Source organism: Nymphalis io, chromosome Z (assembly GCF_905147045.1).
Source record: "Nymphalis io chromosome Z, ilAglIoxx1.1, whole genome shotgun sequence".
Taxonomy (NCBI): domain Eukaryota; kingdom Metazoa; phylum Arthropoda; class Insecta; order Lepidoptera; family Nymphalidae; genus Nymphalis; species Nymphalis io.
The window spans coordinates 504604-530764 of NC_065918.1; the positions used below are offsets into that span (position 1 = coordinate 504604).

Genomic DNA, 26161 nt, shown 5'->3' on the forward strand with positions numbered 1-26161 from the left:
AAAACTAGAAACTTATTTGAAAAATATTATTGTAACCGCCTGACCACGGGAACAGGCGTCGCGAACGCACGCTGCAAGCCACGGTCAGTTGCGATCGTCTTCGCCATACATTTGCCAACGTTGTCTCGAATTGATGGAGAGTAATAGATAGGTTTCAAGTGTCCTTAACTGTTTCTTTAAAATTTAGAAGAAATAGTGAAGGACACGATGAAATGTGGAAATATCTTTATTTATATTTACTTACCACAAACTCCTAACGACATGTTCAATATTAATTTTTTTAAATATTTTGCGGGCCTTTTATTTATCCTAGCTATTAGTAAAAACAGTTCTATGTCCGTTGTTTCGCGGCGAAAACAAGTAAACGGTTTTGGATCATAAACTATTCGCCGCGAGGTCTGATCGACATCGTGGACAGTAGTACTGTACCATGTATTTCTTTTATATCGTTGGTCGCGTCACCTGACGTTCGCGCGATTCTAACCGCAACATCCAACGTTCTCGCCGCGAGGCGTCGCTGCTCGTGGCGTGCTTTGTAGGTTTCATATTTTTGTTTTAGTCGCAAGACGCATACCCGTAAGCAACGCGCGAATATTCGCTGCAGCGAATGTCTTGTAGCCAGGCGAATACTTGCTTAATTTTCATTTATAATGAGATTTTAATTAAAATATAGACATTACTAACTTCAAGGATATTTGATCCAGTGCTCATCGAACTATATTGATTTGTAACTCGGAACTCAAAATGATTAATTAGTTGCTGTAATTACTACTCGAATGCTCTCATTTTAATATGTTATACTAGACGCGAATGTTACAGACGGCTGCGAAAGATCTTATACCTACACAAATTAAAGAGCATTATATATACTTAAACGGGATTTTTGTTTTCATCATTACAATAATAATTTATTAAAATCTAAATTAAATGTTCATAGAGTTGCCTAAAGTACTAAATTAAATATTTGTGAAATTGATTCTATCTCGGAACAAGAAATCATGTTCTACGTTTTTTTGTAGTGGTACTCTTAATACAGTATAAATAATTAAATTTAATTCAAAGAAAATAAACCTATTTCTATACATTTATATTATATTACATAAAAACATAAATTATGTTTTGTCTTTTTTATCGCACGTAGCGAGCAGATTTTCCTTATTTACTAGAATTTAATGTTGGTTACTGGTAATAACCAAGGCTGCACTGCTGGCTAACTTCGTTATTCTAATACAGTTAAATCCGATGACAGTTTGGTAAGAGCAGCTGGTCTATTTACCTAAAAACAACTGCGGGAACTATTTGTATATCCAATTGCGAAATAGATAAGTGTCTGTGAGCCGGATTAGAGTGATTTAGCACTTGAGAGGGAAGGGGGTCAAAAGTACAGAGATATCCTTGAATGAGCGACCAAGCGCGAAGTGGCTTCCGGTACAAAAATGCAACACGAATCCCTATCGGGTACTTATTTTATCAAAACACACGAAAACATGGCTTGATTTTTGTGCTTCAAGAAGTACAGTACAGGGTAATGTATCCCTCACATTTATTCAATCCAAATTACGTGATAAAGTTCGCGTGCGTTGCTTAAAAATAGTTTATTTGTGAGATAAGTAGGTGCCTAATAATAAAGCGATCCATCTTCGTTTATCAATTTACAACATAACGCGAAATAAAAATAACTACGTCGAATATTTAAGAGGCGAAATTACAAAGTTATCTTAAATTTATCAAAAATAACGTAGTTTCGTTATTTTTGGTTCTCTTTCATCTTTGTTGATAGGAGATTAAGTTATTCACTTTACTGCCATCATTTATAATTTCATCTTTCATGACAAGAGAGAATCAAACATAAGCCTCATCAGGATATTCTAACCTCGCGGTCTTGTCTGGAATAGTACAATAAATATATTTTTTTATATGTTATATAATTATTTAATGTGAAAAGTTTTATATAATTCAATTACAATATGACCATTGATAACACATATAAATAGTTTTACAAATATTTGTCTTGGTGGTAGGACTTTGTGATATGTCAGTATTTAGTACTGGCGATGCAACAGATGGTGACCAGTCACCATCACGTGGCGTATTTGCCAGCCTGGCTACCTATATATTTAACATACTACAAATACTTGCAACGCATTCGAAAAAAACAATAACGTAAAATCTTATTTAGTTCCTGAGCATTATATTAATGAAATTAGCATAGAGAAATAAATAAAAATCTTTAGCTGAAAAACAATAATAATAAATAATTTTGTTATATTGAAACAATTCCTAAAATATCAACAATTGAAAATCGGTCAAAGCATAAAGCGAATGAAAAGATAGCTTTTGTAGCAAACAACGGGTTCCTTGGACGAATGTCAAGATTCCTCTATAGTTATATAAGTACGCCTAGTATTTGTACATACGAGTACATGCCCGGCGTAGTTTCCGCGGCCCTGGAGGGACACATCATTCACAGAACGACGCGTCGCCAAAAATATACACACGCGTGACAATAACGACAGACGACGACGAAGCGTAAAAACTCTTTTGATCAAACAAAGCGAACGCGATGAGCGATGTTCATTTAATTATTTTGCGTTTCTTGTCAGGTTCGATGTAATTATTCTGGTTGAAAGTCATTTTAGTGCAATTACTTTATACCAATACACACTATATTTTACATTGAAGTGTTCTTAAACGATCGTTTTTTTAATAAATCTAGAAACAACCGTCCACAAGGAATTATATATCTATTACTTTTATTTTCTTTTTCAATTAAGGATATAGCTGGTGTTAAGTGGACTGATTTCCGAATCTGAAACTTTGTCATCGCTGTCACACGCTGTCACAGCCTGCATACTGTTGAGCTAGTGATGCTTAAAAATATATATGTACAGATATTGTACATTGTTTGATTACGGTTGTAAAACTAATGTACATCGTTACGTACACTTTGGCCCTGGTTATTAACCAAACTAATTAAAAAACAATACCGTTCGTTTAATTAAATTTTGAAATCAATTGAACTTTCGCCTTTGCTGGAACTAGACCGCGCACATCCGAACTCAGTTGACAGGTTTTAATACTCCCTAACTACAACCAGTAAATTTGTTTGCGTTTAGTTTGTACGTCGACGACGACTGTTCTCAGGGAACCCTTTAATTTCCGGTGGAACTTTATTATGTTATGTCTCTATGCGGCTTATATTAAATTATGTAAGTCATTAATATATACTTCGCAATGCATTGACTAATATATCCCATATTAGTTTACAACGGCTTTACTGGTGGTAGGACTTTGTGCAAGCTCATCTGGGTAGGTACCCACCCACCCACTCCTCAAATGAGACAGTATAATTACAGGCACAAGGGACATAACATCTTAGTTCCCAAGGTTGGTGGCGCATTGGCAATGTAAGCATTTCTTACAATGCCAATGTCTATGGGCGTTGGTGGCCACTTACCATCAGGTGGCCCATATACTCGTCCGCCTACCAATACTATAAAAAAATATCCCCCTGCTGGACAAAGGGTTCCACTGTTCTACTTTTTAAGACAGATATGACTCCAATTCGGTTCGTGAATATGGTAAAAAATGCCAATTAAGGATAATTAAAAAGGAAAAGAATAATGTAATTTAATTAAAATACTGATAAATAATAAGATAATCGAGTACTTTTAATCGATATAAGTATTTTAAAACGCTCGCGTTGCTTGAATTTGTAATCACTTTATTTTTCAATGCCATATAATAAAAGCAAGCTGAATCAAAGACTGCATTTGATAAATAGTTTTGTTGTTTGAAACTGCTCAATTCGACAAATTAAAGAAAAATAAGTAATGGGTCGAGGCCATGGGAGTAAGCAAAAACAGATCAAACTTTAAACTAGACGACCTTGCTCTAACGGAAGTTGTAACTATCATAGGGACAGATTTTTAAATTAAACACGAGGTGTGTGGCCGTGAACATCCTGATTGGAAGCGTTAGGCCGAACACAGACTCAGATAGACACAACCATGACACATTCTCATGTATGTAAACAGCTATACCAATTCTCTTGCAATTGTAACAATAATATTATAACCTTCTCGATTCGAATATTATGTGGAGACTAAAGAGTTCATATTTTTGACCGCGCTAACATTAGAAACGTAATATAATTCGAATAGTTAATTATTGATGCTTAGTACATAGTTCGCTAATTGAGGAAGGCTTATTCTAAAATATATTAAAGTATGTATTTACGGTACAAAGTACATTGTCAGGTTCTATTTCTATTGTAATTTTCAAATAAAATCAATCATATTCTATCATTGGATTGCCCGAAACCAACTTTTATTTATTTGGAATGATGCCAATTATATTCCATTACTTTCTATGAAGTTGAAATGACTTTTAAAACAGGTTTCTTTATTCTTGTGTAATTATTATCACCTTAAATATTGTTTTCTAGTCTTATTACTGTATTCTTTCTTCTTTCCGAAGCGAAACTGCTGCGACGAGGAATAAATTTCAATTTAAAGATTGCATGTAATGTTTAGATATAAGTAACGCTGACGCAAAAGTGTCACTTCTATCACTAACACGCGCTGGAATTGGCGTTTCATGAAGTTGGAGACTTCCTCTGTGTTGTCAGAGTACTGACATTTGCTACTATTTGCCTTGTCCCTTGCTTGTATAAATACCGCCTCTCACCTTTTACTGACACTTCGATTAAAAATTATACGTCAAGTTTCTATTTTTATAAGCTTTTGGTTACAACAACATTATCTCTTGTTATATATATGAGGCTCAAATCATGCAACTGATTTTAAGCCTATATGAACTTATCAAGCTTATTATTTGTACACATTTTTGTTACTCTGTGAAAATATAATCTAGTATAACTTAAGTAACTAATGAGTTTTGTGATACTTCTTTTGAAACTCGAAATAAAGTATGCTTTTTTGCTTGAATAATTCGAATAAATATTTATGATAAGGTATTTTTAACTTGATATTATATATGTTTTTTTAGTTTTAGACGTTACGTTTGTCAGATTCCTAATTTTTGTAATCTTTACATTGAACTTATAAGGCCTGATGACGCCTCTCTGATTCGAATAAATACTCAATTGTAGATCAAAACTATATTTTGTTTATACTTGACCCAAATTACTGGTTACGCATCGTACTTTATTTTTATAATGAAGGAATAAAGTGAGCGATTTTATTTTAAGTTTCCGGAGTTATTTCTTTTTCAATATTTTAGGTTTTTGTAACTTATTCCACGTAAAAATATTCTATCAGATATATTTGTTAATTATTTCAATTTGAACTTTTTAATTATTCTGATAAACAATCTATTACTTTGAAAAAGACACGATTATATTTATTTAAGAATTTAGAATTAATTCGTAATCAGTTACATGGTCGCAATCTTTAACGCTTCAAAGGCTCGTGTTTTTCTCTTTAAATAAAAATCTACAATCACCAATTATATACATACAGATATCACATTTCTATCTCCACATAGTAATAATTAATCTAGATAAGATTGCGGAATATATGAAGTCTTAACTGAGAAGGTCTTGGCTCTGTGGCGCGGAAGACGTGACCCTTAAGATGATAGCCCTACGTTCGCTTCCTCATGACGTCAGAAGGTCAATATTATCACCATCGTAGATTTTCGCGACACATTTGTAATGAACAATATGTATCACAATATTCTTTAGTCATTATACAAAATTAAATTGTAAATTATCGGTTCGAAATAAAGGTGAACTCGCAAAGAACTTACCTATTTATAATTTTACTTAAATAAATTTATTGGTGTCCTGCATGAAATCAACAGCAGCTATTAAAGGATTTTATATCATGTACCTTATATATATATAAGATATATGTTTTGTATATGTTTTTTTTTCGTAAACCTTTGGGGACCGTCCGGGTTAACATTCAAAGGTCTAATAATTAACTTTTGTATTTTTGCGTTCCGATTACAAAGGGTAGTGACTCCGTGTATAACACACCCAAGAACATTATAAGCAAGCTAATTCCCAGGGCCGTCAGTGCGGTCACAATGTAAGCTATAGGTCCGTTAGGTGAAATCCCTTAAATACCTAGAGTCATAGTCGTCATGACCTTTTACTGGTGGTAGGGCTTTGTGCAAGCTCGTCTGGGTAGGTACCACCCACTCATCAGATATTCTACCGCAAAACAGCAATACTTGATATTGTTGTGTTCCGGTTTGAAGGGTGAGTGAGCCAGTGTAATTACAGGCACAAGGGACATAAAATCTTAGTTCCCAAGGTTGGTGGCGCATTGGCTATAAGCGATGGTTGACATTTCTTACAATGCCAATGTCTAAGGGCGTTTAGTGACCACTTACCATCAGGTGGCCCATATGCTCGTCCACGTTACTAATCTATAAAAAAAAAAAAGCTGCCAAGGAACCGTTATTTGCTCTCCACGCCTTCCCGATTTGATAAATTCTTAAATGTGAATTTCATATTTCTTATTTATATTACTTTTTTAATTTATAAATCTTGAAAGCATTGATTGCCCTGTATATTTTTCTTATTTTTACGGATATTATGAGGCTTATCAAGGGCCTCCTGAATAAAATTCAGACCTTATAAAATACATTATTATTATTAACTCGCTCGAATTAACTTTACAAAATTTAAATTATAGTTAGTTAAATCATTTCAATTCGTTAAGCATTTAAGCCCATCACTTCGAAAACTGCAGTTGAGTTTATTTTTGTAGTCGTTACTAATTTATAACCGGCTGGTAGGACCAAATTATGATATGTGAATATATGCGCTTCTCTTAGCTACTATAGCTTCCAACAGCACGTAATTAAGGATTTTGCCATCAATGAAATCCTCCTTATTAGACAAAACGGAATGTTTTGTTTTTAAATTTCATTCAAGCTTTCACATCAATATATATAATACAAAAGCATGGTGCGTGCAAATTTTGTATTAAAAATAAACTCGTTTCGGACGTACTCAAGAATGTTTGCGCGTACCGAAAATATCCCGTCTGTAATTACGTTGCGTGTGCGACTACGACACTGGCCAGAAGATAAGCTCGATTTGGTAAACTCTAGAACCTTGTCGCTTTAACCTATATAGCTTTTCAGTCCAAACTCGTTTTCAATTTCGTACTGGGAGAGCGACAAGGTCCTCACGTGTTGTTATACAATCGAGTTGTATGAATGTCATTCATGATGGGGTATGAATTGGAGTTCGTTTGTGACGTAACCGTCTGGATGCCTCCCCGCACTGGCGCCGACCACGGTAGCCTAATAGGGTCACCCTCAGCCACAGGCTAGCTACCGAACAGAGCTGTTAGAGTATAGAGTAATAAAAGTACAGATACGAACTGTCAACATATTAGTTAAAAAAGGCTATAAATTGTTACGGACATAAAAAGTTTAAAGTGTAATATCATTAGTTGGATGATAAAGTAAATGTGAAAGGCAGTATTCGGATAGTTTCAGAGACAATGTCCTTGGCCCCATTGCGTCGTGTCGGCGGAATAAAAACCTAACTCAGTGAACAAATACATACACAGCTTGCAATCACATTTGTTAATAAAAAGTGCTTATGAACGTGATAATCTAAAGATAACTCATTAAAGTATGTCGTATCTTATCATTTTTAGAGTTCTTCAGTTAAACACGGAAAATTTCAATTTCGTTACGTTTCCGTCACAGTCTCATTACATTTTATATATAAAAGATTCGAGTAAAGATTTATTTAATAATTTCTCCCCCTGTAGGTACTTACGTAATAAACTTAAGGAAAATTTTAATTTAACTCGAGCTATTGATAGCTAGTAACAGCAACGTCATTGTTAAAACTCCTTTTGAAATCTTTTTAAGGTTTCATTGACCACATTTATTTTTCAATCCGCTTTAGAAACTTGTAATAATTAACTTTAGATGTGTTTTGTTTAATTGTATGTACTGTTGGATATTCTATTCTTCGGTAATCGCTAATTATACGGCGGAAATACTAGAACGTTTTTGTTTTCGAAGTCGGCTAAAGATTGGCTAATTTATAATTTAAAATTTCTCCTTCTTTTGTGCTATCAATCTTCTAAGACATTTTTTGTGGCTATTTGAAAAGAATAACAACTGATTTCTATAACTTTAGTCAAACTCGGATTAACGAATTAGGCCCCAATCTGTACGCGCATTGGTCGCCTACTGCGTCAACAGCTGCAACCGACCAGTCGGATAAAATTTTAATTAGTTTATTTGACTTTGATCAGTGTTTCAGAAACTGGAGATATACTTGGTGATACGCCCAGTTTCACGAGATATCGTTCGTTGTATTGAAATAATTTAATTAAATGATTACTATAAAAGTAACATTAGAAGTTAAATCAGTTTTTAAATAAAACTTAAATATTCGAATCCAGAACCCGACCCATGATGCTGAGTTGCAATGCAAAAACGTATAGAATTATGTTTGTATTGATTTTGATCGATTTGTGAAGCAACTCTGATAAATTACTGAGTTGACCTTTAAACTCACAAGATCCCAATCGAAACAGGGGTCGAGTTAAAATGGTCTCAACTTAATCGGACTTACGATCTATTATTATTGATAAATTAATTACTATACTGTACATATACGTTTCATATCTTTGTTGTTATATGTTATATTTGCATAAATGCCAAATGGACTGTAAAAATAGTAAATTATGATATTATAGCCTAAAGTTTGACTGGCAGAGAATGCCTTCAGGTATTAAGTCCGCCTTTTGTTCCAACTACTTATTGTAGTGGTCAATGAAGTTTTTAAATAAATAAATAATTGAGAGCCGAAACGAAGTCATTTTGTAAGTAAATTACTGACTTATTTTATTTACCATGGACGAGTACGTCGACTTCATAGAAAGGGCAGGTCAGGACAGGTCGCACGCTTCGTTGTTTAGTAGTGCACTCGGTATGTAGGTAACATGTTCCCTTTATTTAATTATAAGGTATTTTAATATATCAAAATGTATTCACTGTTACGGGTTTAGTTTTAATTTTTTAATAAATCTATAAGTATCGCGAACTCCAGTCAATACGATACAGATTGTTTTTGTTTAAAGAACAGATAAACTCAATTGCTATCTCTTTTGAAATCTGCTATATATATTTTGACTTTGCCATTTAAATGTATATATAAAGAACCGACAATATTTTAAAAGAGAAGCATTTAAATGGTAAATGTGTTAGTGTGGTTGAAGAAAATACACGAATGCAAAACCGAATGCACACACTCGGACAATAAATCGTCATATGTTTTATTTGCGTTACAAACGTGTGTGCGTTTCACCGCACACTCGCGTGAAAAGCATTACAGCGGTCACTGTAAGTCACGTTTTACGTAAAAATATATATAAAATGCTCTTACAAGTAGGTACTTTCACAATGCATACTGCACAGGATATTTAAAACGATATTTCTTTTTTAACTTATGGGTTTTATATACTTATAAAGTTTTAGTAAAAACATATAAATTGTATTATATTATAACGAAAATTATTTCAGTACGTAAAGTGAAACTTGTGTTCCAAAAACGTATTAGCAAATGATATTACCCATATAACAAGTAGGCCAAATGCTTGTGCACGGAGTGACCACGTGCCCGCCGCGTGTATGTGAGCGGCACCTCAGCGTTTCATACACAAACGGAATTTTAATGAGGATCAAATACAGGAAAAATATCACTTGGAATTTTATTACTATTGATAGTTAGAAATTACTCTCCATGGATTTTATGACGCAACATTCGATACGCTTGCTACACGATATATTTTACATAATGTTGATATGTAATGTGACAACACACTACCGCCGATCCATGCTTTTTGAAAAATACCACGATACGATAAAAACTGAAATTCCTCATGGGTCTTGCGTTGTGGTAAAAGCAGGATCGACCCTGACCCGTTCGGCTGTTATCGTCCCTTTCCTAACTCGAAGCATATTTTGAGGGGGAAGTAGAGATTTTGGTAATTGTTTGAAAATAGCAACTGTAACTTTGTTACGTTTCAAGGAGTTTGAGAGTAAAATGAACATCAACTATCATAAATTTAAGCGAAAGTATATAGAATAAGCAGCTAATTGTAAACTATTCGAAATGAGCAAGAGCTTACTCAATCCATAAATAAACCATGCTTTTATAGATGTATATATTTGACAATAATAAACGCCAAGTTATTGTATTTGAGACAAGTTATTTCAGAATTGGCTAACATACAATTACACGAATCTATCTAGAATTTTCTACTCAAATATACTACTGTTAGGTATTATGTAAAAAAGTACAATCGGAATGACCTTTTTAAATTTCATTATATTTTGTGCATACTTCTAAAATATTATAAAAATGAAGTTAGCTTTCCCATAAAATCCTGACACTTCAAAAGTTCCTGTTTCCTACACATAACGGACAGACACCGTGGCTGGCTTTAAAAGAATCGCTCTGTGCGTACTGCTCATGATAGCCACCGGATATGCAGACTGATTAATACGACGTTATGCCGTCGACTATTGTATCAACTAAGGATTCCAATTAAACTACAGTGCCTTGAATGACTGTCGAAAGTACATTGTTATTTTTTTTCTATTTCAAATTGAACAACATTCGTGATGCAAACTAAGCGTGATTTAATTGAAAACTTATGCCTGCAAAATCAGGTAATTTATTTAAATTGATAGTCTTACTTAAAGACAAAAATTCAAGTCACATGTACTTATTTCACGTCACGTCAAGCCTTGTTACAGTTTTATTATAGATACAACATATGAACCTACCTATATTTTTATCAACGCATCACTTTCTCAATACATCTATGTATGTGTTATCTTCAATATAACCATAAGCACACGTACGTGGTTATACTTTTATTGCTTATATTTAAAATTTTATTCATAAGCCATAATATTGAGTTACACATAGATATGCACACATACACATTTATGTCATGATAAATATACATAATATAATTTTACTGAATCGGATGAATGGCTATAGGTGACTTTTTTATTTATATATTTAGGGTTGGTGCCTCAACGGTATAAAGGCCCACTAGCGACGAGAATGTCGCAGGTTTGTTCGTGTTCGTGTCCCTTTTAAGTATTTTTATCCCCTTCTAACATTTTTACGCATTATTTTACTCACAACTGGAAGGGTATAGATACAGAAAAATTAGTTATTCTTTGAATATAATTGGACTGGAAATATAGATTTCGATATTTTTATTGTTATCCTGAATGACAGCATTTTAGCTCAAAATGTAGTCAAGAACTTATGTTATTCACTTTCAAAGACCACACGAACAAAGACGTGAGGTTTATTTATAGGTTTTACATTGTAAATTGGATGTAAGGTTTTTTGTAGCTATTGTGACTCGCTTAACGACACGGTTTACTTAAACACTAATTTATCTCTTTCTGCCATCATTGATTTGACATTCGAAAGAAGAAGACAAGGCATTGTCACCAATCTCCCGCTAAGCAACGTTTGTAAGTTTGACCAACTACGATTAATATGACAAATAATGAAAGAAATTCCAAAATAATAATGTCAATAACAAACCAGGAGCATATTATTGAAGAAAGATTTTTAGTTTTTTGGAACAATTTTATTGTATCGACCACGACTTTTATTTTATTTAAAGCGTCATAAATAAATTTCGCCCCCCGCTAGTATTAATCTAGTCGTCTTGTTACGTTTTACTAACACATTATTACTGTTAAAAATATTTTTTCTGTTTTTGTATTTATTTAAGGAAAATACGAGGGACGGTAAAAGTTTTATAGGCTGCAATAAAATGTTCAACATTCTCAGCCTTAGTTAATGTCCTTAGCAGTGAAGCTGTTCGGTGGTAACAAATTAGAAACTCGTTACACGTACACGTAAAACTCAATCGTTACATGTTTAGAAGAAAGTCATATGCATAGACTATAATACAATAATAATTTAAAGAAGCACGCATCAAAACATTGTATTGATATAATAATAAATCAATTTTAACCATAAGTAAGACCAGTTTGAGCGTAGAGGGTTAAATGAATTTCTTAGAAAATAGTTGGCTAGATGGGTCCGCTTGCTGCTGACCGTTGGATCATGTAGATGTGAAATATAAACAAAGAATAATGTCTGATGTTTTAAATTCAAAACGAATTTTGTGACCTTTTCCATAATCTAACATGATTTATTTCTTTGATCAACAGCTGCTGTTACGAGCAGTAGTGCGTGTTCCTGGCCAGGACAAAGGTCACCGCTTCTGCTTCGAAGAAAACTACCTATAAAATCAAGATGTCCTTAATTGACTTCATCCAAAAGGCGCTTCTCTACAGAATCGTTTTCGTTTTAAAGATCGTGGTGAAATTCGAGACTATCGAGGTCACCTACTCCAGGGACGATACCATTGCAACTATCGTAATCAACGGCAAGACGTATAATTTCAGCGTCACTTTCAACATTTTTCCCTTTGTCCACATGGGGGTGTATGTCGTTATACGCATGTGCCTGTACGTGTTACACCTTTATTGTAAAGATTTCGAAACCTTCGAATAAATGTATGTCTTTTAGGACTACCATTTAAATGTTGTGACTGTTATCAATGTTAGCAAATAGGAAATATATTTTATTTGCTATTTTACAATGATATACGAAACATGTAAGGGATTAAAATTAAATATGAAAAAAAAATTTTTGGAAAAAAACAGGTCTTTCTAAAATTATATTGTTATTGTTATTTATTTTTATTTTTTGTTATATAAGAATCATCATCTGTTATGCTTCTTACAAAATATGAATGTCGTGAAAAAAAATTTAAAAAGCAAAAAAAAGAAATGTTTTTAATTTCGTAATGTTGTTAAATTTAATATTTTGCAGAAACTATGGTTCTTAGCCGACTTCATTTTGACTTCTTTACTTATAAAAGATGTTTAGTTGAACGGTGGTTTCTAATTAAACTAAGCAACTCTAAACAGCATTTACAATTAAAGGTAAAGCCGTGTTTCGAAATTAAAATGAGTTGTGACTTATAGTAAGACATACTATGTTACCGTTTTAAGTTCGTAGAAATTAATGTTTGAAATAAATGTGATAAAAAATATATGTCTTATTTTTTTAATAATGGATTCTTATCATTTTTTAAGATTTAATTATGCTTAATAGTTGACGATCAAAGGATAATTGAAACTGTTGTGGGTGTATTGAAATCATGTAACAATACGCATAAAAGAGTAAGTGCCGGTTTTTCTGAATTTTCGACAGATCTACGTTAAATTAATCAATGTTCGTAACAGCCTGTGAATGTCCCACTGCTGGGCTAAGGCCTTCTCTCCCTTTTTTGAGGAAAAGGTTTGGAGCTTATTCCACCACGCTGCTACAATGCGGGTTGGTGAAATATACATGTGGCAGAATTTCAGTGAAATTAGACACATGCAGGTTTCCTCACGATGTTTTCCTTCACCATAAAGTACGAGATGAATTATAAATTACAAATTAAGCACATGTAAAGCCCGGGGGCTTGAACCCACGATTATCGGTTAAGATTCACGCGTTCTTACCACTGGGCCATCTGGGCTGATGATTAGCACTTAAAAATATTTCAAAGAGGAATAACTTGAATAAAGTATAAAACTGTTTAATATTAATAAATAAGGTAGTCAAATGGGTGATGGTTGGGTCACTAACAAAGTACTGCTGTTTAGTGGTAGAATATAGATGAATGTGTGGTCGTACATCCGATGAATTAAAAAAATAATCAGCATAATAGTTTTAATGCGATTTCATTAAACAGCGATACCGTTACGGGCACATGACACTCGTCTGGCTTAACTTTCTCGCCACAACACACTGTATTTATAAAATAAACCTTGCCTCCGTTTGTCTGTGCGTATCATATTTATATGTGAGTGAATATGTAAGTGTGTGTTTCCTATTCGCAAACTGCCTTTAACCGGTTCGCGGGCTACAGCGGGTTACATGCGGCCCATGAAACGCTTTATCATTAGATATTAGTTTTGTCTACCGCGTGGTCTTAGGCTTTAGAAACGGAATGAGATCTTTATTTTTTATAATTATTATCAATCATTAAAAAAAAGATTACAATATGAATATAAATAAAAGTATGTATTATCCGGTAAAAGGCGAAGAGACTGGTTGTTATAGAGTTATCTAGATATTATCTAGCCTGATGATATCAGTCTTGAATCATATTCAATGTTTCCGTAATTGATGACATCGAGTAATGAATAATGATAACCAGCGGCAGGCGTACAGCCGCAATCAAATTTACTCTACTATTGTAAATTAATACAGTATTACGGCTACCCCACGCGTTGTATTATTACTGATGACGTCATACGTACATTTGATAAATCAAATAAAAACCAATTTTAAATACAATAATATGCTTATGTTCAGAGGATAGCATCTAGGAGCATTCATTTTATTTTTCTTGCTCACTTGTCAAATAATAGCTATCAATTGTTTTTAACATGCAACGAATATATGCCGCCGCTTCCACTTATAACCCAATCGTAATTTACCGCTGGCTATTCTCCACTGCGCCGAAGTTCCCGGTTGTCCCTCTTGCGTATCGAGTCGGATTGTCTTTTGAAGACATTCTGACTGACACCATTGACAAACACACATGCAAAAATACTACGAAAAATGTTAAAATTTAAAACAGTTGTATTGTCTGTGTACTCAACGTGTTTAAATTATTCGCACCTGTGTAGTAATCGAAAAATCGCGTGTTTCACATTATCACATTAGAAGTGCACTTGATTTGAAATTAGAGGATGTTTTCTATGGAAGTCAACACGACTTTCATTTCAAAAGCGACTCACTAATATAATAGATAACGCCACGAAAAAGAACGTATCTTTGCAGAATATATTTGCCTAAATTATAGTGCGCATATTTTTAGAACTATTACTAATTTACTTGCCAATTGCGATTTTAAGATATCTGTACCGATTTTTTTTTTAATTTTTGGCAGTGATTTACTCGGTCCACCTGACTTCAGTCAGAGCCAGTCTCTTGAGAGACCAGCCAACTGCGCAGGACATATAATAGCGCAGAAATCTGTGCGCTAACAACATTCACTCCCTTACTTCATAATCCGATTTGAATGCAATCCGACACGACCGAAGAAAGTATAGGCGCAGAGCCACTCGGCTTTATGTGCTTTCCGAGGCACTAAGTATAAGCGCTAACGTCTTACAAAGTTCGAGGAAGTAAACGTTCTCAACAGATCACAGACAGTATTTATTGGCCGGGGGTTGGAGCCTATGCTTTATAAGCGAACCTTGACCGCCTTGCCAGGCAGTCATTTTTTAGTAATAATTTGTAGTCTATTGGTCTCTCTTTGAATGCCTCAGATAGATAACAATGGAAGTGGGCAAGTTGATAGGTATAGGTACAATATAATTATATAATAATGGGAAATGAAAGGAATTCAACGAGCCTGATGTTTATCGCACAAGTTTAAGTGTGTAGTTTTATAGAACGGCTTAACAGCAACACATAAACTGATAATACTTAGTGATCCATTAAATGACTCGCTAACGATCGTTTTATATTTTATGAATATTACACTAAATGCAAAATAACTCGTATTAATACTGTTATAAAGTTTATGTGAATAATCAAACACGATATATTCGACAATAGTGTATTGATGGACGGAAATATTGAACGTCACATCAATTTGTACGCTAATAAAGAACTAATAAGATGTGCAAATAAATGTGGCAAAGTAAAACAAATGAACAGAACGATATTTCACGATTTACTCGCAAATGTCAATGTCAAAATATTTGTTTATAAAAACGTTTAATTGAACGTCAAACATCGACGCAAAAGAATCTCAAAATTACTTACGTGCTTTTTTAAACTACGACTGATATTTTTGTTGATAAAAATTTATTCGGGAATTTGGTTTTCATCATATCAGCGATTATACATTCAGTAGATTCGTGTCGGTCGTTGCCCCCCAAGTAGCAAAATGCTCTATAATAGATGAATGAGCAACAAGAAAAGTTGTACATTTGTTTGTGGAGAATATATTACAATAATATCCGTAAATGCTATGACAGAATTACTAGTCTTTAAACAATTAACGGCGCCCTATATTTTTCCTGTATGTAGTTTAATCGAATATTTGTCATAATTATCTTTGAAACTGCGTTTCCGTGGAATATTCGAGGTATGTATATATGTTTTAGTATATTTAAGCCTCTTATTAAAATATATGATATTATATATATATATATATATATATATATATATATATATATATATATATAATATCATATATTTATATATATATATATATATATATATATATATATATATATATATATATATATATATATATATATAATATCATATATTTTAATAAGAGGCTTAAATATACTAAAACATATATACATACCTCGAATATTCCACGGAAACGCAGTTTCAAAGATAATTATGACAAATATTCGATTAAACTACATACAGGAAAAATATATATATATATATATATATATATATATATATATATATATAAGCATATATGATTATAACATATATCGTTCTGGGTAAATGAACAGTTCAATTTTTTACATTTGGTTACTAAAAGCGTTAGGGTTTTTATAACAATTAATAAATATAACCGTTAAACTACATATATATATTTCTATTGGATATTCTGCTAGAAATTCTATTGATATTCTCAATTGATTGTGCTGTGTTAGCTAGACATTCAAATAAAATAAAATTATTGTTGTAGAGTAAAGCAAAAAGAAACACATATACAATAAAATATTTTTATAAAGCAGAAAACGAAGGCTCTAATTATCAAAGTAAACAAATACCCTTGACGTCAACAGTGTCCGTTACCAGGCAATCCGTATCACATGATATGTGAAATATGAATTGTTCGATTAGAAATCATAAATAATCTGGCTACGAGCGAGCCTTAAGTAATTCTAAAACTGAAAAAACATATATTTGCTGAAGTTATAATACATTACTATGGATCAAGTCTTTCAGATATTTAAGACTTGAATTTATACTTAATCATTGGTATTCACAGTATGATAATTATTTGAACGGAAAATCACGTATCAAACGATGATTCCGTAGCAATAACACTGCAATAGCATTAAAGCAAAACAAAGTCAATAATGAACTCATAACTAACATCAATTGCTCAAAGTAAAATGTGTATTTCTTCTAAAACTAATGAGTCGGTTACACTAATGCTTGTTACTGTAACGAGACTATTGAAAATAACGAAACAATGAAAACTACAACATACTTTAATGATATGATTACGTAGTCTAGTTCAAAATTACCTACCGTAGCTTCGTTAAGCTACTTTTGACAAATTATTGCTGTTATTATAGCTAATTTGACATTGAGAATATTCTTGTTTTGATACGTTTCCGTTGTGTTATTTTTAACAACCACCTACACGCCTGTGTACTGTTTTCGCTCTATACATTAATATTTTACAAAATTAGAAATTTGCGATTCGGATCGTGAGTTTAACACACTACTGTCTAGGCCTGGAGGGAGCGGCTGGATCGGCGCCATCGCTCTAATGGCTTATTGTCATGAAAATTCACCACTTCATACATTGTATTATACTATTCCTATACTTTTCCTAACCTAAAATATTTTATAATAGATTCGTTTGTGTGAAATAAATGCGGTTTCATCATTTCTTAGCAATATTTGAATATTATATAATTATATTTATACTGTTATTCTAAAGCTGAAGAATTTGCTTGTTTGTTTCAATGTACGTCTTAAATGATCTAAGTATTATAAACTCAATCACGTGCAGACTTTCTATGTTTGTAGAACACAACATTTGAAGAACACAACATTTGAAGAACACAACATTTGAAGAACACAACATTTGAAGAACACAACATTTGAAGAACACAACAAAACTAAAAGATCGAGAAACAGAGCGAGAGTCACTACTACTTATATATGGTAACTTTTATTTAAAATTAGACATTATTTATCGACTATTGCGATAATGTTTTAACTGAAATACGCTCAATACGAACAAGGCAAGGCGTTTATGAAAACATTTCAATAAACACGAGACGAGTGAGACGCAGCCCTCCGACGCTTGTTACATGATGTGCTGGTACATTTCTTCAATAGGCAGTTTTATAAAACTAAAACCCAACTTTATTAGCAGAGCCTAGTCAAGGACGCCTTATCTTATCAAGCTAGCAGTGGTAATCGATGGCGTGATACCGCAGACTCTGGCTCATGAGACAAATAATTTTACGCTGATTACAAAATTAATAGAGATTTCAAATCAAAGTATATTTCAGAATATTCTCCTTTTTCGTATGCGATTGAGTTCAAATATATCAAAACCTTTGTATTAGAGACCTTTCGCGAATGCAACGTTGCGAAAAACAATATGGCGTTGATCAATGTCAATCAGTTTTATTTATGATTGTAGCCTGTGACATTCAGGTAATTTCTACGAGCCTGCCCACTTACATCACCGCACTAGCCAACATCATTTCAGGCGACATTAAATACTTATTGTTCCTCACACGGACGCCATCTCATTGTTTGTACTAATGTTGTAAATGAGAAAGTTCGCATATTCATATGTTTGATTGTCCAACCAATTACGCCACGTCGCCGGACGGGTTCTTAGAAATTGAAATAGTACCTCTTCTTATCTTAGTAATTGAAGTAGATTTTATTGTGTAGGACAAAGACTATTTTAAGTAGATATTATTAAAAGCAAAATACTAAAAGCGGAGTCATTCGCGATTCTTTTATTTTCTAGAAATAATAGAGCAGTAATACGCCGCTTGCGTTTGAGATGTGCAATATTACTAAATTTTAATTAATATATTTAATACTTATGAATATAATAAATGTTTAATACCTATATTTAATATGAAAAATTCACAAATTAAAAGCCACAATAATAACAATAGTGTTGAAATTAATTGCATAATTTTAATAAGCGCCATTATAATATGTTGCAATTGAACTCGACAGTTTTTTATCATAAATTTTATTATTTCAAAAGTCATATGGATGAGCCGTAAGAATTCAGCACAATCGCAAAATTAAGCAAAAGATATCACGATGTAATTACCACTAATTTTAAAGCTGCGACCACACATATTGTGATCGTAGTACGATTCCGTACGTAATGGTTTATATTTGCATTTTTCCTTTATATATGAGCTAGTGTAATTACTAGTACGAAAAATATAAAAATAATTAAATCCCAACCCCCTTCTTTAAATAAAATATAAGGAAGCGTCACTGGGGGCTCATTTATCCGTCTGGTTTCTGGTAGTGAGAATATAACTTTGCAAATAACTAAAAGTGCAATAAATTCACGTTTTTATATTATTTTATTATATTTACAAAATATACATATTATCAATTTCTAGTCAAAAAGTCTGATCATAATAGTTGTGGTTATTATAGAAGAGGATTGTTTGTTACTTTAATAGTTAGTACATATATATAGTAATTCGAGTTTATTAACCTCACGCCGGATTAAAGTTGGTACTGATAAAAATAACTCTTTGATATTACAATCAGCCGATTTGATGCCGCGATTTATATTATTAAAAAAAGACCATAGATATAGTTTTTTTTTGTTTGCGGTCTTTAAAACTGAGGATATAGTTTTTCAGGTTTAAATATGTTATTGTACTATTCAAGTAGCTAAATATATTCTAAAAATTGAGCAAAGAAGGGCTGATTCATAGGTTGTTACGTAATTATCAGCTGCCATGTCTCAACGCCCCCGTTGGTATTACTAGTGTGCCCAAAACAATTGGCTCGAGAAAGCAGGTAATCTGCAACCACCCACAAAGCCCACTTGTCTATAATCACGACCTCTATTACGTATAAATATTAAACATAACAAGTATTACTGTTCTTGTATGTCTGTTTGAGTTGTGAATTTAAGTGGTAAACATATCATGTGCAAACTGATGAACGTTGTGTTTTTAATCAGACTAATATTATAAAAACGTCTGTACATTTATTACCGCATTACGACTAAATCTGTAGTCTGGGACTTAGATAAGGGTCTAGACTGTGCATGATAGACGCATAAGTTACTTGATTTATGGGAAAAGAAAATTAGACGCGTATAGAGTCACAGGAAGCAGCTAGTGTTATTTAAGGATTTGAAAAAATATATGTTAAAATATATACTATTTTAAAGGATCAATGAACTCGCAATATTATATAATATCCTAAATGGTTACCTAGTAATATTATTTGCTAATCTAATGCACTACGCATTAGATTAGCAAATAATATTCTACAGTTGCGTTCTTAGAATAATTAAGAATCTATTCGTTGATGTCTTTTCTTTTCGAAGTACAAACGGAACGATAATGCTGTTCTGAGAAAGATAACGTAAATGTTTGAAAAACTCAAAGTCTATTGTTGCGACCGACAATAATGTTTATTCAATAGTGTTATAAAACTTTTAAGGTTTACTCGTTATTATTTACTTGTGGTATTTTTTTTTAAATATAATTTTTGAATAAATATTTACAGGCGTGTTTTAAAGCAAGCTTTATCTGTAACGAGCAACGATCATCTTTTGTATTTATCGCCGGATACGTTTCATGCATAAAATACATAAACCGCTCGACATTTATTTTCGTTTCAATTCACAAGCCATCAGCTTTTTGTAGAACCAGTCATTGTTTTTTTAATATATTCTATTAAATAAAATGTTGAGTTAGACATTTACCAGGACATTTTATTACAGTATATTGTTGTATAATTATTAAATGTCAATGAACGTATCAAGTGTTGCCAATATACTGCGTGTAATGAACTTTAAGTAATAATTTGTCTAAATAATAAAGGCACCGTGCCTAAGTAAGATACCGTGCTATAAATCAGAGTGCAGAACGATTCCCGAGTCTAGACAGCTGGTTGAATATGTTAGCGTCGCGGGCGCAGTTGAACAGCGCTTGCGACCCTTCTGAATGTGTGTGTGCTTGTGTGTATTGTCTGTGGGGAGCGGTGTGGCTGTGTGTGCGTGCGCGGGGAGGGGAGCGGTCGGCGAGCGGAGTCAGTGGAAATTTCCATTGCCTAAGCGTGGCTCGTAATTCGGTTGAAACGGCGCGGGCGCAGCGAGTCGCCACCGCCGACGCGCCCGCCTTTTCTACACTGCTCACACCGATAGAGACCGAACTCGTTTAATACTTCAGTAAAATTACGAAAGAATCAATAAAGCTGTCGCTGATGATTTTTTTTTCTTAGCATGTAATGTTCATTACGTCAGTCTTTTGATAATTTATTGAACCAAAGTACATACATTAAAAACAATACGGAAAATCTAAGAAATCTATTAAATTATTTATCTTGTCATCTTGGCTTTGTTTCTTACAATGAACGAAAATTACCTGCTATAGAAATACTTATTAAATGAATAATTCTCATTATGAAACGCGGCGATATCCCCGGTCTAATATATTACCAAACGAAGGTTTTTATGACATTGGAACAAGTCTACATACATTGTTTGCTTTAAGACGTATCATAGTCTTATAATACTTTTACAAATTATATTTAATAAGAAAACACTATTATTTTTGTAAAATTTCCAAATACGATGTGATGTGATGGACAGCTCGTAAAGGTAATGTCAAAGAACGCGTTTGAGTCTTTTCTAAACATAGGGATGCAATACTTATGACAAAAGTTCAAATCAATAACAAAATAGTGAAAGAAATGTTTACAAGCTTAAAATGAGAATGAATTCATTTAAAAAATATCGATGTCATTGCCAAATGGCAGAGCACCCAGTTTTTTTATTACTTTTGAAGTCGAAAGTCAAAAGTTTTGTAATTACTTAATTTTTTAAAGAATTCATTAAATTCCAAAGTATGTAACGGTTCCATTACAATTATAAATAATAACGTGTAACAACGGATACGCATCCGTTCAGTAAATCATTGTCTTAGAACAGGCGAACTGTTTATTTTCTCGTTTTAAAACAATTTCTTCTCATCATGGCATTCGATGAAAAAACAAAAAAGGATATTTCGTTTTTATTTTTAAATGCCTGAAAAATATTTTTGAAATATTTAAATGACTTTAAAACTTAATAATTTAGATCTATTAACAATAAGTCACAATATTTTGAAATGATAAAACAATCTTGACGGTAATCAACGACTTATAAGTATCATTTAATACATTTCAATAAAGATTATAAGTAGCCACGTCAACACGCTTTTTACATTTAAAGTACGTTTAACAATAAACAGTGTGGTCAACTGTACGATGCTTGCGCAGTCGTGACACCAAAGGCGAACGTTTCATATTCATAATTACGTGCCTTTATCGTAAAATAAATTATTAAGCATTTCACATGGTCTTGTATTGTGTCGATATTGGCTTACGTGTGTAACATATTTTGAAAAATAATTTGCTTAAGGAAAAAACGTACCTCGATCCTGATGTTTATAATTTCAAATTTCTTTACTTAAATACGTCATTTTAATCGAACTCGTAACTTGTAGAGACGGCTCTAGCTGCTTGGATTTGAGTATAACCGAATCTTTTTCGATTGAGTCTTTCACAACTTACAAGCTACACATGTAATTTTCAAGCTGAATTCAATATTTTCTCAAATGTATCGATATCCATCATATTACGTCACCACGTCATGACTAACAAACTCACACACGACCAACTATTGTGTGCGATTAAAAATGTTAACAAGTCTGAAAATAATTTACGGAAAAATGAATTCTATTGTTATGAAGTGATACTAAAATGAAACTAATATCCTTTGAATTATTTTTTTGATATTTCGTTAACTCACGAGGTTTTTGTGCTTAGATTGGACGCGTAAAACACATTGTTTTATCGTTCAATTAGCATAACTATGTGCACTGCAAAATACTTGTTTTAGCTAACTTGATATCGTGAAGCGAGTCCGCAAATTTACCAAAATATATGCGATGATGTTTTAACAGTGGTCAAGGCGTGCAATATGGATATATCTTCAATTGTCTAAACAATCCAACGGAAATATTGTTGTCTGTGTGTGTCTTTAGATAATACCTAATTTAATATAAACACAATTTTTTAACAAACATGATCTTGTAATTATTATTTAGATTTTCGTTTAATTACAAAACTTTCGCGAACAAAAACATAGACTATTAATATTCGCTGTCGTCGTAATATCTGAGTTCAGTTGTAATTTCATGGCAACGATTTTAATTAAAACCAGTGAATAATTTAAAATATGCGGAATGTAACTTTGCAATGAAATCGCAAGAAAGTATAGAAAGTATCATTCAATCTTTCAGTCAATCATATTCTAGACTATTCTAGTACTAACAACAAACTCAATAGCTGAAACGATTTAACCGCAAACGTATTTCTAATATCTTTGTTCGATGTTTCCGCGTTTACATGCTCTTTGAAAACCTTGCACTTACGTGTATGCGCCATTATCGTCATAAAATACCTGCGGTGGCAATGTAGTCAACAATGACGTTTATATACTTATGATATAAAGATGATAATCCCGTTCGCTGATATTTACTTTAACTCGACGCCATCAATCAAAGAGAGCGAATCATGTGGTAAACGCCTAGACGTGGAAATAAAGATCTAAGTTTTAAACAAGCGGTGAAAACGAATCGTGGAACGAATGAGCGACCGCGTAAAAGTTAGAGCTTGCGCATATTAGTCATGATTCAGAAGTTACTGTTCATCTCGAGTGCCCGCACACCTGCAACGACCTGTACGCGTAACTTTATTACGATTTACATGTTCAAGCAGACAACTTACAACTGTAACTTACTTATTTTTAAGGTATATTGTTTTTTAGCTCAGCATTGTATATTATATAGGGAAGACTTAAAATCGCACAGCTCTCTCGAGATATTATAATTTATTAAACAACATTGACAACATTAGACAACGAGAAATTTTGGTAATAAATATTATTGACTCATTCGATTTTTCAACTATTCATTTCTGTAGAATGGAATTTGTAGCGTTTTATTATCGTCATAAAAATTACCGACGATTTGGAAATACCTTTTTTATTGCATAATTATCGCATAGCACCCTACTGTTTTGTATTAGTGAAATAAAATAAAATTCGCTTTTTTCTTACGTGATAAACTAAAACGTATAACTTACCTTAAACACCGCAGGAGCTAACGGTATAGCAGCTTGATTGTGAAGATGTTTTTTCGACATTTTCAGTTCCTTCCCGGGCCACGTCCAAAGATACAAGAGTCGCTATCAGTACAAAAAGTAGAAATTATTTCTCTTTTTGTTAAAAGAAATTTACGAGTAATGACCGAAAGCGACTCGTGATCTAAACAATCGCCAACGTCAAATGTCGCGGTATAATATTCGCAATGCGAAACGGTTTTTTTGTTTTTTGTTCGCCGTCTTGGCAATTTTTTTTTTTTACTTGTAGCGATTAATATTTTTTTTCACAGTATTTTCGTAAGAGAAAAAGTTGGAAGACGCGTCGGCAAAAGTACGTGTAGTCAGTTTTGCGGTCAGGTCGGCAATGAGCGGTGGGGCGCGTACGAGCGCGCCGAGCGAGTGATTCGAGTTTGGAGCTATCGGTGGCGAAGAGCCGGCGCCGTGACGACACCGAAGCGCTGACGCCAAAGACGCGCACCGTCACACTCCAGACGCTACTTCTGAATCTCGTATACCATTCGGACCGCCACTCTGTCTTCTTGTCGAAGACAACTTGGATCGCGCACTAACAGATTCCAATCGATCGTTAAACAACATTTTAAGTAGAACATCCGCACATAGAAGACTTTCCTTTGCCAGACTTATTGTCCTTATACGATAACACATTTCATTAAAACGGCTTTGGTTCTACGACAAAATCCATAAAGAACGGCGACGGGTATATTCTAAGAACATGTTTAGCACTTCTTGGAGGATGAATGCGCTTTGTTTAATGAAATGGATTTATACCTGACTCCAAGCAACTCGAAGATATCGACACCGGTATAAAAAAATACAAACAATTGCAGCTTGCTTCTTAGCAAAAATATTTTAGTCCAAGTTCAGTGTCCTTGACAAGAACAAAGAGATTCGGACTCTTCAAAAACTTTAATGATACTATGTACAGATATTTTATTTATTGATTTTATTAAGATACTACATACTTAATATTACATAAATATCTTTCAGGAAATATTACTCGACTAAAAATATTAACATCTAAATCCAATGCAATGAAAACGTTACGCTTAAGGCACAGTTTTTAAGGCATGTTGACGTTGCACAAGATTTTGTAATTGATCGATGCTAGATGAAATGTATTATTCATTCGTGTAAGGACATGTTTGAATTGCGTTGCTTGTAACTTCAGTTCTGAGACAAGCACTTACAGATAAAAATGGCAATCAAGAGCTGATTGAAGTTTATCATCAAACGGCACGGCAATTCCAAGCAAAAATGTTCTGAAGTTAAGTTTCTTTGGGTGTTAAAAGTTTCAAGGTCTCATGTACCTAAAGTTTTACTTAAACGTTTCTGACTGTAACAGATTCCACCTGTGTCACGTGTACATTAATTTTTCAATTAATACCTTTAGGAACAAAGCATTATCGTGTCGATAGCTGTTTGTTTAAATAATTATATTAGTTTTTATAAAAAAAATTACCTTATCAAATGTTATGCTCATCTTTACAGAAATAACTACATAGCTAATCGTTTCAAAGGTTCTCATTTCCGTGTAGTAATGAACGTACTTGATACAGAAATCGCTAGAACGTTTTTTACCTTCCACGGCGTTCTGGAAGGTTCCCAAGTCTATGTTCCCCAGTTTACAAATAATAACAATTGAAATTGCTTGTGAGTTCATATCTTTTGTGTTGTCCCATTACCAAAAATATCTGAGAATATAAAATAGCAATTAAATTATTTATGACAGTCGTTCCTTGCATGTAGATTACATTTATGGAAAAAACCAGCCACGTACAATTCTGACAGCTAAACGTCATGGTGTCAAAACAAAGCCTTGGTAGATGGCTATCAATTTATCATAGTTTTATATAACAAAACTACTGGTTTTATTTATATAAAAGCGGGTAGGTGTTTGTAATTTTTTTATTGTATCAATAA

At 33.1% G+C, this 26161-nt stretch overlaps 1 protein-coding gene across 1 annotated transcript in view; it reads right to left on the reverse strand.

The window, feature by feature from the left end:
* LOC126780200 (proton-coupled amino acid transporter-like protein pathetic) overlaps nt 1-24614 on the reverse strand; it is a 37425-nt gene extending 12811 nt beyond the window's left edge. Inside the window, exon 1 of the mRNA XM_050504465.1 lies at nt 24203-24614. Within this exon, the coding sequence (XP_050360422.1) occupies nt 24203-24262 (60 nt within the window). The 5' untranslated portion in view covers nt 24263-24614. The remainder of the gene's footprint in view (nt 1-24202) is intronic.
* Nucleotides 24615-26161: the final 1547 nt, after the last annotated feature.